Source organism: Melanotaenia boesemani, chromosome 2 (assembly GCF_017639745.1).
Source record: "Melanotaenia boesemani isolate fMelBoe1 chromosome 2, fMelBoe1.pri, whole genome shotgun sequence".
NCBI lineage: Eukaryota > Metazoa > Chordata > Actinopteri > Atheriniformes > Melanotaeniidae > Melanotaenia > Melanotaenia boesemani.
In genome coordinates, this window is record NC_055683.1 from 12545223 (window position 1) to 12564131 (window position 18909).

Here is an 18909-nt window from a genome sequence, read left to right on the forward strand (position 1 = left end):
TAGAATTACATCAGAATGGCTGTAGCTCTCTTAAAGCATCTTGTTTATCTTCCAGGGACAAAACTGTTTTTATAGAAAGGTCATTAATTATGCAACATATGCACACAGTCTCAAAATGACTCAAATTTTTTAATGTTTCTACCATTTTGCTTTCTTTAGGTTATGAATTCATAATAAAAGGGAGCCAAAAGCCTCTCAACACTTCATCTGAGATTCTTTGTCTTCTTGCTGAATTAGTCTAGTTTGTTATGGCTCTTTAAAGAATTCAGTCAAGGTGCTAAATTTATTTCAGGAAAACCACAATATTCTGTATTTTAATTGAGATGAGAAGAGAAACAGAAAAGTATAAAGGTAAAGCAACACTGAAAAGGCAAAAGGGGTTTCAGCTTTTTAAAGTGCAGACCAAAGCTGAACACATAGCTCCAGCTTTTTTGGGTCAAAACTTGAGGAAATCTGCCTTTGCTTCCTCTCTTTAGGTTTCCTGATCACTCTTGTAGGTCACTGGATCAAGAGGAATGGCAGTCTGTAGGATGTCAAACTCCATCTGGTTATTGTCCATATCCAGAACACACATGACATTGTGACTGCCTGAGGTCATGGTTGCGGTGTCGTGGAACATATTTTGGAAGTCAGCTGAAGTCCTTCTCTCCTCTCCCCTCTCCTTCCCTACATGCTGAGAAGAGTCAAATATGTCTTCTTCTTCCTCCCCGCAGCTTAGAGCCACTTCGTTCTCATAACAGAAGGCGCTCAGTGACCCTGGGATCAGGCTTTGTGTGGATCTATATGCCAATACAGGAGATGCAGCAGAGGAGGCCCGGCTAGCAGTTTCGTCAAGCTCTTTGGCGCTGAGATGGGGTGTTGCCGGCACCTCATAGGTCATGTGAAAGCGGCCGTAGTCGACTTTGTAGCGGTCCCGATCCTCGTAGATCACAGGCTCAAACCTGTGACCCCAGAAAATCTCTCTGGCAAGGTAGGAACTACGGAACTGGGTGGTCATGGCTGTGGCCTCCACCATCCCTTCCAAAATCACAACAATCTCAAAGTCATCTCCTTCCAGATCAGCTCGGCTTAAAGTGTACAAGGGGCTATCTTTATCTATCTCATGAATTATAACCAGCGGTGATACAAGAAACAACCTGTCTGTGCCCTCGTCGTAGCCCACATTGAGGTCCATCTGCTCCAAGGGGATGAACTCCCCCTCAGCTGTCACATATGAGCGTATGAGCTGTGCACGGACGTGGGCTTCCACAATGTGGCTCTTCCGCAGATTGCCCACTCTCCACATGAGGCACAGCTTGCCATCACGCATTGCAATGACGGCATTTTTGGAGAACATGAGGGTCTGGTTCCTCTTCTTTGGCCGGGCCATCTTGGCCATGATGGTGCCAATCATGAAAGAGTCAATGATGCAACCTACAATGGACTGTATCACCACTGTAATCACAGCCAAAGGACACTCTTCTGTAACACAGCGCCAGCCATAGCCAATAGTTGTCTGGGTCTCCATAGAGAATAGGAGTGCACCAACAAACCCCTGAACATGATTTATGCAGGGAATCCTTTGGGATTGTGTTCCTATTGTGTGTCCAGAGGATGCTCCATGCATTTCTCCTACTACTGTTGCTTCACCTTTCTGTGTCAGGGGCTCATCAAAGTCCCCATGTGCCAGGGAGACAAAGTAAAAGATTAAACCAAAAAATAGCCAGGACACCATGAAGCTGGCGCAGAATATAAGCAGCAGATATCTCCAACGGATGTCCACACAGGTGGTGAAGATATCAGCGAGATAGCGTTGCTTTCTGTCTTCCATGTTGGTGAACACAACATTGCATTGTCCATTTTTCTTTACAAATCGGCTCCGTATTTGATTGGAGCCCCTTGTCAGAATCTTTCCGTTGTAGTTGTTCATGCCTCCTTGTCCCCTTGTGCCGAGCGCGGCAGCAGAGGCTCCAGACCTCCTACTACTCCCCTCGCCTTCAGAGTCACGGTGTCGGATATTGGGGGGATGGTGTCCGTTACGGAGTGCTAGGCTTGAAATCTTCTGGAGTTCCTCCTCTGGTAGGATGTCTGACACAATACTGTACCTGTTGAAAGTGGGGGAATTAAGATTAAAATTTTTGCAACTAATTTGCTGACTTTGAGTTGATGCTTTTAAATACATGCATTGTATACATGCATTTTGTTGACAGTGAATATTTTGGAAGTAAAAATTAAGATTGTAACTGATGCTAAAATCAGATAAACATCTACATGATTTAAGACCGTGGTTCCCAAACTATTTTCCATGGGGACCCCTGGAGGCATGTACTAAAAAGCCATGTACCCTGCTGAAACCATGCTTGGTTTTATGCTTTCAAAAGTGCGATTCTCCCCATAAATACTCAGCTGATGAATCAGCTGATGATATTCAGTTGTACTGTTCTTTCAATGATTCAGAGTTTCACATTTTATCTATGCTCCTGGAGAGTATGTCCTGCATCAAAAACTGGCTTTCTTCAAATGACCTTCAGATAAATTTAAGCAAAACAAAAACTGATCATTGCTACCGATAAAAAGATCCCCTTATCAAAAACCATCTTTGGGGTTGTGTTTGATCAAGCTATGTATTTGGAGGATCATTCCCAACAGCTGACCAGAAATTGTTTTTATCATTTGAAAATTATCTCTAAAGCTAAGAGAATCTTGTCAAAATCAGATCTTTAAGCGATCATTCATGCTTTTATCTCATCTCGTATTATAATTCTGTTTTCACTTGTTTCAATGAGGCAACTCTCAATATTTATCTCAATATAAATAAACTTTAATTCCTTAATTATTTTAAAAGTATGGCTTTCTATTGTAAAATACATCTTATAACTTTGGTGGAGTGTATCAACCAAATTAACCCGTCTCTCCTTTACATAGAGGATTACCTGTTAGGAAGGTGAGTTCAGTTTAGCTATGTGAGAAGGATTGCTGTCATCACAGATTATAGGATTATATTTGAGTCTGTGTCAGTCTGACAACCTATTTTGTGATGGACACATGTATGTTTCACTCATCATATGTAAATAAAATGTCAACGCTCTCCATTGATTGTTCATTGACCCAATTATACATGAGAGCTCGGGTTGAGTAATGTTCCCTGTAAACTGATGGCGAATCAGTCGGTATGTTTCATGTGGGTTTTTAAAACACAATTTTAAGCCACACAAAACAGTGGGACAAAAAGAAACCCCTATGAATCCACATGACACAGATGAACTCTCAGAGAAACAACAAGCTGGTATAAAGGCAGGAGTTTTATTGTGTGCTGCTGGTCAGGACAGCGTAGGATGGCCTTGGCCTTTCTGAAAATCTGTGTGCTGTAAATACCCCTGAGCTGCGCCTGACTCACCAAGCCAAATTAACAAGTCCATTCTTCCACGTATCATGACATAGAGAATGCTCTGATGTCCTTTGAGACCATTTAATGTTCTGACAAATAATATTTCCAGTGATTTTAAAGTTTAATCAAACTGATGAAACAGCGTGCTGATTACACAGTGTGCTCAACAATCTCTCACCTGTTGGATCTACTTGTTCCCATGGCACCAACGATCATTGGAAAGGGACCACTGGGGGAGGAAAGGCTCAGTCCTGCTCCAAAACATAAGGTCTCCTCAACTGAGGTGGTATTCACACCACTTAAAGGCTGCTGGAGGAGATACAAAGAGCTGGAATGTAAAAACTCATATTTAAAAACTCACATATTCATATTTAAAGTCCTAAATTGAGATTACAAGGACAGACCTGACATGTAAAGTGGTTATTTCCCACTGAAAAGGTACAGAAAGTAAGTTACAGGTTTGTACAAATAACATTTTTTTTTCTTTTTAGATATACATATTTCTTAAGGACTTTTCCTGATAAGGAAATAAAAAAATGAAGAAAAACGCATTCCCTTTTTCACTGAGGACACAGCTTCATCACATTGTGTCTTTTACATGAGCAGATTTAATGCTTTGGCCTGGACTCAGAGAGCTAAAGATGTGGATTTAAACTTAATCCTGATGTGATTCTGTCAAAAATCTCAAGGCACTGTGGTCCTGTCTGACCTGTTTTTTTTTTCTAAACATGTACAGCTATGAAAAGATTATCCAGTTGGGAAACACAACAGACCTCTCTACATTTGTCATATCTTACGTTGGTGTAAGCCATTGTCAAACCTTTCGTCTCATTAATGATGTATACTTATAATCTAAACAACATATTACAAACCAACCAGTCAGTTGTATTACTGTTAAGCTTGATCATGGACAGCAGGGTGCACCCTCCATCCCTGAACTCTGTGACTAGACTAAGAAAACATTTTATGATTTGCTAATTACTCCATAAAATATACTATTTTTTGTGAATGCACAAACCTTTAACAGAGTAATGAAGACTGTCCAGTTACTTGTTAAAACATATGTTAAAATATAAATTTATGCAAAGATACTTATTTTCCAAGAGCATTTTTGACCCATGTTTACTTCACTTGTATTTTCTCTCAATTAATAATGATGTAGTCATGGCAGCAGCTCCATCACAAAACATGCAAATGCTGCTTGATCTGGTCTCAACTGTTTATCGTCAAAAAGTTGTTTTTGTCTAGAATAGGGAAATATTGAGGATTACATAATATCTAAAAAATTAAATAGTGATATCTTATTAATACAGAAATTATATAATAATGGCACCAGCAACTAGTTAACTTTCTAACCTGATATAGATCTCTTCACCTTGGAAGAGAAATTCATCAGCTAAAATGAAACAGATAGAGTGCACAATAAGTTAAGTTAAGGAAAAATTTGAGTAATAACTTAATTTTCTTTCAAGGTTTCTGTAAATTTTCTTAGTATTAATGCTATAATGTAATAATAATTTTTTTCCTTGTATTGGCAGTACATTAAAACCATATGTTGGTGCCTGATCAATACTTTTTCAAACTTTTTAAACGATCCTCCTGATTTTCAATTAAAGCAGCTGAACTGCAAAGCAGCACCAACATAGTTTCATAGAACTATGGAAGAGTTTTCTTCTGTCTCTAATGGTATTAGCACATAATTTTCTTTTTTCTTCTTCTTCTTCTTTTGTCATATATGTATTTGATAAAAACATTTAAAATCATCTTAAGACACTAAAAACCACAGATTAAATTGATTGATTTACCCTAATTAACAGGAAAGCATCTCCTCGTTTTTATGAGAGGCTTTATGAGAGAATTATTGTGTGTCTGTGTGTGTGTGTGTGTGTGTGTGTGTGTGTGTGTGTGTGTGTGTGTGTGTGTGTGTGTGTGTGTGTGTGTGTGTGTGTGTGTGTGTGTCTCCACACAGGTGATGCTTCTAACCAAAAACACAACTGTGAAATAACTTGCTTCTTCAAGCTGCTTCTATAAAGGGAAGCTGTCTCCGGCCAACAATCCATCATCTGCCAAGGTCGGCATTAGTTGGAAAAGGTTTGTAAACCCCTAATGAGCCGGAGGGTGGGGGTGGGGGTGGGGAGTGGGGGGTGGGGGGTGGGGGGTTGTGGTTGAGATGAAACAAATGTATCAGAAGCTGGTTAATGGTCACCAGGTTAAACTGGGAACTTTTCACTGAAGCTAGTTTCCATAGGAACGCCTCTCTTGTGGCACTTGGGGAATGGGGGGAAGAGGAGAGAGGTACCAAAGACACAGCTATGTGTGTTTGGTGTGTGTGTGTGTGTGTGTGTGTGTGTAGGGGAGGGGGGGGCTACATACAGTAATAAGTGCTCTTATGATATGAGTCAGAGGGGAAAGTAGATATGTGATGAGACAGAGGGCGTAAAGGGCCACAACACAACACCTGCATTTGATTTTAAATATATTTAAATGGGTTTCAAGAGGTGACACTTAGAAATATGTTATTTTAATCTTTTACAGTGTGAGAATGCAAATTAGAACAAGAGGAATCTTTGGTCAAAGCTGAAAAGAGTCAGATCGCAGAGCTGTTACAGAAGCTTTGCTTTTTCCTTAAGAATCACTGATGAGACACATTAAGACAGAGTTCCTTCTTTTAAGACAGATTTGTTAAAAAACACAGATTCTGTCAAAGATCTGTGATGTGTGTATATCGAGTGTGAGATTTGAGATATGATTCCACATTGTATAACAGGGAGGCTTTAAAGAGAGAGGTGGGAAATACCATTTAAATGGTGAAATATTCATTCATACAGCTTTGTGTCTTTGTAGATACCAAACCATGAGTTGGTTTCAGCTTCTCAAATCTATCATATGAGAAGATTTACTTATATTAAGTAAATAATTATCTGTGTGACTTATGTTAAAGCAGAAGTGCCACAATTTTACATATATGTGCAGCCACATAGCAGTTCTTACCTAACAACACTAAAGAAGTTTCTTTTCTTTTTTTATTGTATTTCACTAACTCTAATATCTTAAACCACAGAAAAATGTCTATTCTGAATCTCACCTGCTTCCTTTAAATTTATTGTCTTTTAATCCCAAAATAGGGCAAAGACACAGATGAGTGTGTTGGGTGACAAGAGTGCAACTAAGATGTCCACTCACCCTCAATCTGTTGTAATCGCCCCTGATCAGATATTGTGCAATCTGCTACAAGAAGACATGATAGCTTCAATCACTGTGCCCAGACAGGGCCGGGCAGATGTAGCTAATCAATTAAACAAAGTGATCTTTGTCATCGGTCAGTTTTCTGCCTGTTCGTCTCAGACTTTTTCATGATCAGAATTACATGATCTTTTATTTATCAGCCATTTCAAAGAGGTTGTTTATGTTTTCTTTTTCAAAACTATGTGAACAGTAATCAATAGATTCCCTCTTAGCCAAGCAGAGAATTATTCCCTCTCTACTCTCACATCCCAGACAACCTCCATCCTGGCTTCTTTTCAGATTTTTAATTTTTTTTTTATTGTCCTATTCCTTCCTAAGGCTGTCACAATGACAGCTTTTCAGCACCGACAGCTGCAGTGTGCTGAATTTCCATATTTAGTTGCCCAATACGACTATTTCTTGGCTCTGTGGAGTTTAGTTATTGGGGTGATGATGTTTTGTGGATCAGTTTTTAAGTCTTTCTTTCTGATTGGTCTTATTAAGGCTTCCCTAAGTAAAATAAATAAAGTTCATCTCAACAATTACTTTGTCCATCTAATAAACAAATAAGATTACTTTGTTTCAGAGCACTTCTAAAGATGTTTTGCAGATAATCTATTTTTAGTAAATCAAAGCTCTGATTGTAAAGAACACTTTAAGACCTTTCCTACTTTATTTTTACCCTGCTCATCAACATTCATGCTGTTTTTATTCCTGTTGCACCAGACATAGTGAGACCTTCCCTTTCCTTCTCCTTCTGAAGGTTACTGAAGATTTTATTTCCCTCTGATTTAATTAGGAATGGTAAAAAAAATATAGCATCAACTTTAAATAACATGCAGAGAGAAAAACATCTCAGAATAAAGCCAATCCAGTTACTTTAGTTTTGCAACTGTCAACAGGTGCACTGTTATGTGTCCTGACATGTTTCTATAAGATGCTGTTGAGCTTCAAAGCTCCATAAAGTTTTAGAGTATGTGACAGTGGTGTCACCTCACACTTGATCATGTACAATGCAGCAGTTTCCATGATGGCTGAGCTGTGCTCTGACGCAGTGCTTATTTTGGCACGTTTTCTGTACAAGATTTTACTTCTCTGAGAATAAAAACTAAATCTTCTCTTGATGTCTGTTATCTGAAAAGCAAACATGTCAAATAGAAATCCTCAATAATCAGTTAATAAAGCTTTGACTGTGCACATCTTCTGAAAAACACAGCAATATTTAAATTAAATCAAACTTAAGTTATACTCACTCAGCAAATTAGAAGTCGTTGTCTGTTGATTGGTTATAATATGATTTCCAGTTTCTGTAATTCCACTTTCACTTTTCAGGGCAAAGCTCCCACATCCTCAGGTTCGGTTGAGGTGCGACCCCTCTCTCATTCCTGTAGTCATTTAGTTTTTTTCTTTTAGTTTCTTAACCATTGCTTATTTTTTGTTTTATCCCAGTTGTGTCTCTCTTTTAATCCTTTATTGTCCTCCACTGCCTCCTTTACTGATTATAATCCTGTATGAGCGCACTCTCCTGTGCGTACTCATGCACCCTGCGCTGAAAATGCTGTGTCAATCTCTCCTCTGTATAGCATGTTGATAGGGAGGGAGAGGAGGATGGAGAGGAGAGGAGAGGAGAGGAGAGGAGAGGAGAGGAAGCTGCCACTTTCTGAACTCTAAGCATGTGTAGGTGTTGAATAATGCCTGATGTGCCCATCTAAGTGAGCATTAACTCATTTGTGTTGTGATTTATAACTCCAAGAAACAACAGAAATGGTAACGGTGGGAGCTGAATAGTCATGGAGCTTGGAAGTAGACTGAGTTGCTACCAGAGTCTTAAACTTGAGGAGTACTACAACATATTGTATGGATGTTGCTACAAATTGGCCATTAAATTTATCCCCTTGTAGCTGTACCTGGGATGGCTTCCAACACCTTTTTGCTGGCTGTGCAGTGAACTGACTATCCGTGGTTGTCTCTCAGCACAGTGAAAGGATATGTCAACATCACACAGGGCTGAAAAATGCTGGTTTGAAGCCTTCCAACTACACAACAACAGATTTCCCTGCGTCATTTGTAGCTGAATTGCACTTTAATTTCAAGTGCTGCGATGCTTCAGTAAGCTTTCTCTGGCAAACTGTAGTCATTTCATAATGATGCAAGCATCATTCAGTTCTGACCTTTTCACTGTTTATCAGTCAGAGGTGCAACTGAGCAGAACATCTGGACTGATTTAATGTTTTTCCAGGATTTTATTTTAAACCAAACTGATATTAAAACACAAAAGAATATCCTGCATGAATACAAGCAAGAGATTTGGATTATGTTTTCTGGGGGGTAATGTACTGTTAGTATATGGCTGAAGCATCTTATATGACAGAGGTTACAAGAAATGAGAAAAGAGTGAGACGAATGGTGAATAGATGACACAACAATGTTCTCCAACTGCAGGTGTCTGAGTTGATACTTTAAACCCAAAACCTGATACAGTATTTGAAGCTATATAAGTGGTTGAAGACTCTATAAGATTTTAATCCAGGTACTTTGTAATTCAAATATTTATTATAATATAATTTAAACTCAGGCAGGTCATTATGTGTTTAATTTGGCATGATGAATTGTTCAGCAGACTAAAATCTCTTAATATTTGATTTCATTTAAATGATTAGGGGGAGATCTGCCCGCTTTTCCTAACCAGCAAATCAATTTATTTATTTATTTATTTATTTTTATCCCACTGTCTACTTCAGGAAATTATTTTACAACCCCAAAAGGTTTAATGTTGAGTCTGGTTACCTGTATTTCTTTGTTAATATGCATATATTGTTTTTAACCCCTGGTGTCACAAATTTGCATCATAACACTTCTGGCCTTTGTTTATATATATATGTATGTATATATATATATATATATATATATATATATATATATATATATATATATATTCTATTTAATTTGTCTATTTTCTTTTATTCACTCTTATTCATTTGTTTATATATTATTGATTTATTGTTAATCTTTATTTATTTATTGCTATGTATTTATTTACTGTTAGATTGTACTTTATTTTGTTCTAGTTTTTCTTTTTGTTATTTTTGTTTTTATTTATTTATTTTGTATGATAAATGATATATTTTTTTTAAATCTTAAAAAAATTCAGACATTAAGGAGTTAAGCTTGCAAACACTTTCATAAAATGTCAGGATGAGGGCCATTTAAGGCTGGTGATAAGGTAAAAACAGAAATAATACTGTTCCACCAGTTGATTATTATCATTATGTGGTGCAAAAGCAGTGTCCACAAAACACTGGCTCTCTGCTAACAGAGCATACTGAAAGAAGTGGATCTTTAATTTGAAAAACAGAAACGATGATGCATTTTAACCTTGTCTAAGGCTGATGTGAACTTCTTTTGGCTCGGATGCATCTGGAATGAACGATCACAAAGTAGAAATATGCATTATGGTCAGACCAACCAGTATTTGCTTGTTAGGAAAATCTTTGTAGTTTTGTGTGTATAACCAAAGTCAAAAGGACCATTCAGAGTGCTGCAACAAGTCCAAAAGCCAAGTACTGTGATGGTATGAGGTTGTATCAATGTTCTTACCAAAGCCCATTTCCATTTCTGTGATGGCGGTATTAATGGAAAAATGTTTACTGATATTTTAGAGCATCATATCATGCATTCATGATGACATCTAATATTATTCTGCACATAGGCATGGCAGCAGAAGAAGACAGAACGGGTACCGGACCAGCCTGCCTGAAGACCTGACCTGTCCCCAGTAAAAAAGTGTGTAGAACTTTCCAACAAAAAAATAAGGGCAACGACAATCTCATAATCCCATACTGTCACCTAATTACTCCTGAAGCAGTTCAAGGCTTGGTATCCTCAATGCCAAAATGTTTTTTGAAGTCACACAACTGGGCCTTGGCAGATTTTCTCAGTAAGACACCCCAGAATGACAACCAATTCAGCATCCATCTTCTACTCTGAGCTCTCTCCAGCCAGTAAAAGTCAATCAGATATTGACTCTTGTTTTACCTCTTGCTCTGTCCATTGCTCAAATTAGAGAACTGATTTTACAAGTAGTAATCCAGCAAAATATAGTCTTTTGAATGAATTTAAAGTAAAACATCAAACTTTGACACATATTTTTTAAATCACGCCTGATCTAGTTCTTTGTGGATGCTGCTAACTGAAAAAGGTTAGCAGTGCAACATGCAATCCTAAGATGTTAGCACTAAATTAGCTAAAGGCAAGCGGCATGTTGTTGTCTTCTGTGAGCACTTTATTGTTACCATGCCATCCTAGCTTTTCATGTGTGGACAAAGGGGTACATATACATATTTCCCTCTCAAACACTGGAGAAATGTTTCCTTCAAATCTAAAAATGCTCCAGTAAAAATCTAATTACTTTAGTCCATCTGCTCATTTGAAAAGTTTATAAAATTCTCTCTCTTTTTTTAAATTGTTTTATTTTTATCATACTTCTCTGTGTTTATAATTGTTACTTGTCTGAATAATCACTGCTTACCTCCACCTTAGTGTAAACAGTCAAGAGCCATCTTTACAGGGTGACTGTTGAAACCATAAAGCAGTGGTTATAAAACAGTCAAACAATAATTAAGAGGATGCAGTGTCAGTGAAAAGTGATGGGAATTAAAAAGAAATACACTGTACTAACTATCTCAGGTGAAGATGACCAGGCAGACGGACTCTCCAGACTGTGTGTATGTATAAATAGCTTCTAATCAGGCCTGGTTGTCAGATTAGTTCCCATAACCTTTTGCTCAGCTCACACTTATTATGGTAACCTACGTATGGGTCAGCTCTGTCCAGGGGATGTCCTCTACAATGCATTTCCTGCTCTCAGTCTGCTGTGCAACCTTCATCTTAGTCACCCTGCAAGGATTAATAAAGAAACATTTGTTGAGAATCATGTGTGTGATCACCATGTCTTGTGTTTCCTTATCTCATCTCCCACTTTATTGCTTTTATGACGGTTCAGATTTAATGTCACAGGTCTTGAAACAATAAATATTTTAAATAATATAGTTACATAAAAAAAGTACCAGGCTGTCTGGGTGTGTTACTGTGAACTCTGTTGGTTTGTTCATTTCTCTGTGTCAGTACAGATAATAGTTTATTTAGGCTGAAAAGTTTCCTGTATAATCACAGGTGTCCCGAGCTAATTTTATACCAACAGAAATGAGAGGAGAAGGCAAGGCAAGGCAGTTTATTTGTACAGCACATTTCATGTACAGGACGATTCAAAGTGCTTTACATAAAACAAAGACATTACAGATATTTAGAAATAGTAAAAGTCATAATCAACACATAATCACAATAAAATAATAAATTACATTAAAATGATTAAAAGCAAGATAAGTTAAAAGTTTCTGTGCAGATTTCATGTATAGGCGCATGAGAAAAGAAATGTTTTTAACCTGGATTTAAAAATGTCTGGACTCTGGTCTGGACTAGTTGACCAGAGTCTTTGGATCTAAGAGCTCTGCTAGGTTTATCTTCTCTGAACATATCACAGATGTCTTCTGGGCCTAAACCATTCTGGGATTTGTAAACAAATATCAAATACCAGGAAACAGGCTGCCAGAATTCAACTTCAGTGGGTGGACATCCATAAAAGGGAGGATATGGGACAAGAGTTAAAACAGGGGGATTCAGCAGGAGATGAGACAAAAAAATGAAGAGAAATAGAGGAGTGTTTGTAAGATCTGTTGATGATATAGAAGGCAGAATTCAGATAAAAAATTAAGTTAGGTGTAGGGTAAATGTCAAAAGCTTTGAGGAAACAGTAGACAGATAAAACAAAACAAAACACCAATGAGTAAAATCATATATATGACCTCCCATGCCATGCAGTTAGATGGAAATCTACTAGTGTTAACACTTTGGATGATTTCAAGACAATCTGATGACTTTGGTGCCTTTGCATTTTTTGTTTATCCAACTCAGGTTGTATTCATTAACATATTGTCAACATGAGTACATATAAATGAATGTATAATTATCTTTCTATTCTGTTCTATTCTATTCTATTCTACAGTCAATTAGCAGACGATTTTCACCAAAGGAACTTACATCTTAGAGTAAAAACAACACAAGCTGATAGGAGATGGTGGTAAAGGTCATTTCTCTATAACATATATTTCACAGACAGGCGGTCTAAGATGTTTGATAACAATTTGATGAAACACAAAATCAAACATTCTATATTAATCAAAAGTAAAGGAAATTTCACAGCTTATTAAAATATGAGATTATCATTACTGAAGCGTGAAGTGTAATCATCAAGTTGCTGTTATAGCTACCGGAGAGGGAGCTCTGTTCAAATTCTTAAATGCAGTTTGTTTTTTTGTTTTTTTGTTTTGTTTTTTTATATATAAATAAACTGACTCCAGATAAATCTAAGGATAGACCTAATAAAAATTCTGAAATAAAAGTTTGTTTTTATTTTTTGTTTTTTTCTTTTTTGGTTTATGCAACTTTTTGTCTAATCTTGAATTAATAGTTAGGTGTTAAATCATTTGAACAATTAGTTACTTGCAACCATAGGTAAAGTTGGAAAAAGAAATTGTTGTGTTTTAACTCCTGACTAAAATGTGACATTAACCATTTTGTAAGACGCCAGAAGTCAAAGCAGTTCAAAATTTCTAGTGTAATATCCAAGAATGTGTTGTATTCAAGATACATATACATACACAAGGCTGCACAAGCTGCTCAACATAATGGACAATTCTTTACACCCTGTATACAACACAATGAGGAAAAAACTGTGTTCAGTCAAAAGTATTTTCATGCAGCTGCAAGACAGCAGAAGTCATTGCTGCCAGTTTATTCATTCATTCTTCAATAATTCAGTATCAGTTAATCTAGTTTAATTTAACTACATGTTATAAAAGCTTGATAATCAAACTTGAGGAAAACCTGTATTTTTTTCATAAAAGCTATTAGATAAATTTAGCAATAGCTTATTTAAATTTTACATGTTTGAAGTACTTTTAAAATGTAAGTAAATTATTAAAGCAAAGAACAAGCACCTTAAAGCTGTACTACAGTATAGAATATTTTCCCACCATGAGGATGGATGGATGGATGGATGGATGGATGGATGGATGGATGGATGGATGGATGGATGGATATAAAGCCTATTTTCTTGTACCCTGCAGTCTGTCACCACCTACTGGTTAATCATTGCAGTAGATCTTGTGGGATCATCCCACAGTTTCAAGTTCGCGATGGTGAGTCAAGCAAAACCGGAAGTGTCAGGGATTTGGGAATTTTACTTTCCACATTAAAACGTCAACTTCTTTCTTTTTTAATTACTATTAATACATTGACCAAGACTATCAGTGTATAGATGCGTTAAACGTAAGCATATAAAGGGTATTTATGTAAATGTTTTTTGTTTCTGATTTGGTAAAACCTTCAACAGTTGTGCGCGTGCCAACTAGACGAGACATTTGCGTTGAAAAACAATAACCGGAAGCAGATACATTTGTTTGAGCCATGTTTTTATCATTACTGGCTTGACAGCCACGTCACCTCCTCTAGCTAACAGCTGCCTTAACCTGAAATGAGTTTACGGGCGAATTCAGCAGACATTGTATTTGTTTACACGCGCACATTTAGATAAGGAGCCCACGAGCTGCCAGACACTAAATGCGCGACCATTTTTAGTTTGTTTTCCCTCCTCTAATCTCACAGGAGCTTATGTTTGTTTGCGTTTTCCAACAAAACGACTCTGAACTGTCTCCTGTGGAAGTGTGAAGGCCTTTGAGGAGTTTGATTAAGATTATACCTGTTTGAAGCGGAATAACAGCAGCATGAATATCTTTCGTTTGGCAGGCGACGTGTCCCATCTGGTGGCTATCATCATCCTGCTGCTGAAGATATGGAGGTCAAAATCCTGCGCTGGTATGCTCACACAAGTCTGCTAATCTTCACTCTTTTCAGTGGACTTTTAACTTTCTGCAGGCTGTTTCGATTGTGTAGTGTCACAGTATGTTGTGTATACAGTTGCACCTTGTTTTTACAGCGATGCTTCAGTACTCCTGAATACACAATGAGGAGTTCTTGTAATATTAAGATGAGTGCTTAATAGTGGGTGTTTGCATAGTGGTGAGTTCTTGAACAGAAGTGGAAGCTACGTGGCACTGTTAAAGATAAATGCCTTCTGATCCGGTTATCATTCGACACTCTATGATCAATAAAACCAACCATTTTCCCTTCGTGGAAACTTTCCTGGCTCAGTGTGACCAGCTTGTGATATCCGCCTGTAACTGCACATGATAAATGACTTATAAGTTTTCTAATTTCTTCTCCTCTTCCTTGTAGGCATCTCTGGGAAATCTCAGGTGCTGTTTGCGCTTGTCTTTACCACCAGGTATCTTGACCTATTTACGGTCTTTATTTCAGCTTACAACTCAGTCATGAAGGTAAGTCTGGAGATCTCACTGGGGAACATTGATGCATATTTGGAAAAGCTCCAAAGAGTTCCTGTCATGTATCTAATTAGTATATAATGTCTAAAAACAACCACTAAGGAATTGAAGGTCTTATCTTAATCAGTATTTGATGCTTTTTGCAGGTGGTGTTTCTGTCTCTGTCCTATGCCACCGTATATTTGATCTACATTCGCTTCAAGAACACATATAATTCAGAAAACGACACATTCCGCGTGGAGTTCCTGTTGGTGCCGGTCATTGGCCTGTCCTTCCTGGAGAACTATGCTTTCACCCCCATGGAGGTAAAACACAAATTTGCTGAGTTATAGTAATTCATTTGCAGCCGCGTTAGTTTTAAGTTCAGATCAACTGAACAAACTCCGAATTTACCAAATGTGTTGCGATTCCATCCAGATCTTGTGGACCTTTTCCATTTTCCTGGAGAGTGTGGCCATAATGCCGCAGCTCTTCATGATCACCAAGACAGGCGAGGCAGAGTCCATCACCACCCACTACTTATTCTTCCTCGGCCTCTACAGAGCGCTCTACATCGCCAACTGGGTGTGGCGCTACCACACAGAGGGCTTCTTTGACCAGATCGCCGTAGTGTCTGGAGTCGTGCAGACCATTTTCTTCTGTGACTTCTTCTATCTTTATGCAACAAGGGGTGAGTATAAATGTGTAATAGTTATGCTATTGTTCAGCCAGTATATAATCATATGAAAGTTACATTAAGGAAGAGAAGCATCTTTTTTATGTCAGCAGTTAAAGTAAATATGAGTCTGGTTGGGTGAAGGTGAAGTCTTTGTTTTAAGCAGGTAAACAGAGGAGTGGAGAAGGTTAATAACTTGATTTGTGTTTGCTTACAGTCCTGCAAGGAAAAGGGAAGATAATCCTGCCAATGCCGGTTTGAGGTGGACATCAGGGCTGTAGAATCACCCATCTGTGCCTGCCATGGTTCTGCATCTGAACAAAGACCTTGGCTTTCAACTCCATTTGTTTTAAGCAGTGGGACTATGTTCTTTTTGGTACTTTATGTATGTTTATGATTTTATGTATTTGGAGAGTAAATGCTTACTAGTAATACGGTTTTGTTTGGTTTTTCTGTCCTTAAAATGCAAATATGACATTGCTAGTGTGCAAAAAGAGCTTAGTAACAGTATGCTGTTTAAATGTTGAATCCCAAAATAAATGCAGCTGATGGTGGCTTCAGTATTTATGCACAGCACTCAGGTAGCTTGTTTGTAGCTTAAGTTTCTACAGATCCAGTGAGTGCAAAAGTCCGAGGTTCTTAAATCCAATCCCCAAGTTAGTCTTAACTAATACTACATTTGTAAATCCAGTGTATTCCTCTCACTCTGTGTTGAATGCGTGTTCTCTCCTTAATGCAAGTTGTTTTGTTTTTTTTTTGTACTTTTTCTTCATCTTGTCTTTTTTTACTTATCTATTTCTTCATGGGAGAAAACAGGGCTAAATGTTTTGTCATGTTGTATAAAGCCAAAGATGAAGCTGCTGCAGTGTTAGTTAAATGATTCTTTGCTGTACCTTCATCAGATTAATTATGTCCACTTTAAAAAAAAAAAGAAGAGAGAGAAAATACCATTTGATTGTGTACAGTTTTGATAACTAACTGGTTTGTCAAAAATATGAATTTGTTAGTCACAACAAGTTGAATTGTCAACAATTTTTATAACTTTCTTTATTATACTGTACATTGGCTCAACTCAAAAGTGTGGTTCTATTCTTTGTTGGCAGTTCACATGAATTGAAAGACACAAGGATGTTTACCTTTGTTTGCAGTTTGCACACATTGGCATTAGTTCATGGTGTTTTAAAGTGCTTGTGCTGATGCAACTGATATCAGAGGAACATGGGGAAAAAACACATAAGACAGATTTTTTAAACACATTACTTTTGTGTAATACAGACGTGCCTCACCTTTTTTTTTTAAATCAAATTATTTCAGCCACGTCTCCCTCAGTGCAGTAAAGTTTTTTTGTGTTTGTATAACACTTTGCTTCCTTCTCTGACGGCTCCTCCCACCACTTTTACAGCTGATTTTATGGAGAGTGGTGATGCTGCCAAAGCTGCTGCTTTCTCCACCACCTTTACCTTCTTTACAGGTTTCCCTTTCCCCTCATCCTTCCCCATGATCCCTGCCCCTTCTGCAGCACCTCTCCCCAGCGCAGTCACCAGCTCACACCAGAAAAGCTTCTCTTCTCTCTTCCTGGCTTCCTCTTCCTCCCTCCTCATCCTCTCTGTGGCTGGTGTTCGTTCTTTGTCTTCAGTCTCCTTCTGAAGGGACTCCACCATATGCCCTCTTTCTCCCAGAATCCTCTCTTGTGCCTCCTTGATGGCGCTCTCTGCCTCCTTGAACATCTCGTTGCTATAGTAACTGCCTCCATTCTTCTCCACAATCTTTTCTACTTTCCTGATAAGTTGCATGACTTGTGAGTGTTCTGTTGTCTCATCTTGCCTGCTGTTGTCAAAGATATGATGACCTCCATGACAGCTGCTGACAAACTCTGAAAGCTCAGGACTCTCTTCTAGGAAATCCTCAATACTTTTGCTCTGCAGCTGGTCCCCCCAGGTGAATAGCACCATGGAAAACCTGAAGACTTCAGGCCCAAACCTGGCTTTAATCCACTCCAAGGTCTCTCTTTCCTCCTGGGTGAACCTACTGATCTGCAGGGTCACCAAGAAGACATGAGGTCCCGGAGAGTACAAACTAACACACTGCCCTACCTCTGCCATAACTTCCTGAGGGCACAAGTGGGTATGGAAGAACCCCGGGGTATCAATGACTGATAGGCTGTGCCCATCTACTGTCCCAGTCTGTCTCCTGCATCGTGTGGTAACAGAACATGGGGACACCTCAACCCAGAAGGCTGTTCTGCCCAGGATCGTGTTCCCTGAAGAGCTTCGTCCAGATCCAGTCCTGCCTAGCAGAACCATCCTCAGGGGTTCAACTTCTGATGTGGAGGATGATGCGTCACTAGCTGTGCCAAACATAATAATGGTGCAAAGATGTTAAAAATATTTGACCAACAAGAGAAATTTTAGCTTCATATTTTCAAGCTGAACCGTCAGGGGGTTAACCTACAGTGAGACGGGACAGTGCTAATCACTAACTAACTCAGACATACCTTCATGTGACGCAGCATTTTCAGATGACATCCTTTACAGCAACTGCGATAAAATCTTACGTACGCCGATTTTTGGTGTCCGAAAATACGGAACGTGGTTTCTTTATGTTCTTGATACGATTATAATGTCCTCTTGCTATTAATTAAAATTTAATTTCCGCCTAAACACAGAGCGCATCGGTGCACAGCTGCTGTCCGAGGAGGAGCACAGCGGAGCTGCACGCTGCTATGGTGACGCACATCATCAGCAACCAACTCGCCCCCCCACAACGAATCCCTGGCTGATTTGTGTTTCTTCCATTTTTAGACAAGTAGGCTATAAGAAATAAGTAACACAAAATGAGAATTATGTAAATAATATTTGATCTTACAAACGACATCCCGTTATCAATACTGTCCTCTTCAACCACACCGTCATGTGACTCACACCTTTTGTTTGTTAGACGTTTTATTTTTTCATTATCTCTCCTCACAGGCTGCATTTCAGGATTAACATGGCTCTGGAAAACTCAGGGGTTCTTTCTAGCATCATGATTAAATTCATAAAGTTTCATCAGTACAGTAGTTTGATATACATTTTTGTTTGGTGCTGCAATATGAATAAAGTTGAACTAATTAACGGTAGTTTAAGTTTACTCTTATGTGTAGTTTTACGTTTATACCTACTTCTTGGTCCAAATTCACCAGACAAAAATATTTTTGCACATTT

General features: G+C 38.2%; 3 protein-coding genes across 4 annotated transcripts; 1 reads left to right on the forward strand and 2 right to left on the reverse strand.

Annotated features, from left to right (window-relative positions):
- Nucleotides 1–472: 472 nt before the first annotated feature.
- Nucleotides 473–2221, reverse strand: LOC121649132 (ATP-sensitive inward rectifier potassium channel 12). Its single transcript, XM_041999726.1, has one exon. It carries the CDS (start codon nt 2159–2161, stop codon nt 473–475), a length of 1689 nt encoding a protein of 562 aa, XP_041855660.1. The 5' UTR covers nt 2162–2221.
- Nucleotides 2222–14137: 11916 nt separating this feature from the next.
- Nucleotides 14138–16693, forward strand: kdelr3 (KDEL endoplasmic reticulum protein retention receptor 3). Its single transcript, XM_041974438.1, has 5 exons — nt 14138–14524; nt 14945–15045; nt 15198–15356; nt 15469–15721; nt 15924–16693. Exons 1-5 carry the CDS (start codon nt 14434–14436, stop codon nt 15965–15967), a joined length of 648 nt encoding a protein of 215 aa, XP_041830372.1. The 5' UTR covers nt 14138–14433; the 3' UTR covers nt 15968–16693.
- Nucleotides 16694–16842: 149 nt separating this feature from the next.
- LOC121632709 (GTPase IMAP family member 9-like) lies at nt 16843–18408 on the reverse strand. Of its 2 annotated transcripts, none has more exons than XM_041974398.1 (3): nt 18201–18408; nt 16984–18053; nt 16843–16946 (listed from the first exon to the last, which is right to left on the reverse strand). In XM_041974398.1, the coding sequence occupies exons 1-2, from the start codon at nt 18229–18231 to the stop codon at nt 17032–17034; spliced, it is 1053 nt and encodes a 350-aa protein (XP_041830332.1). In that variant the 5' UTR covers nt 18232–18408; the 3' UTR covers nt 16843–16946; nt 16984–17031. The 2 variants fall into 2 exon arrangements, with proteins under 2 accessions (XP_041830332.1, XP_041830340.1); XM_041974406.1 differs by having other exon boundaries at nt 16854–16925; nt 16993–18053.
- Nucleotides 18409–18909: the final 501 nt, after the last annotated feature.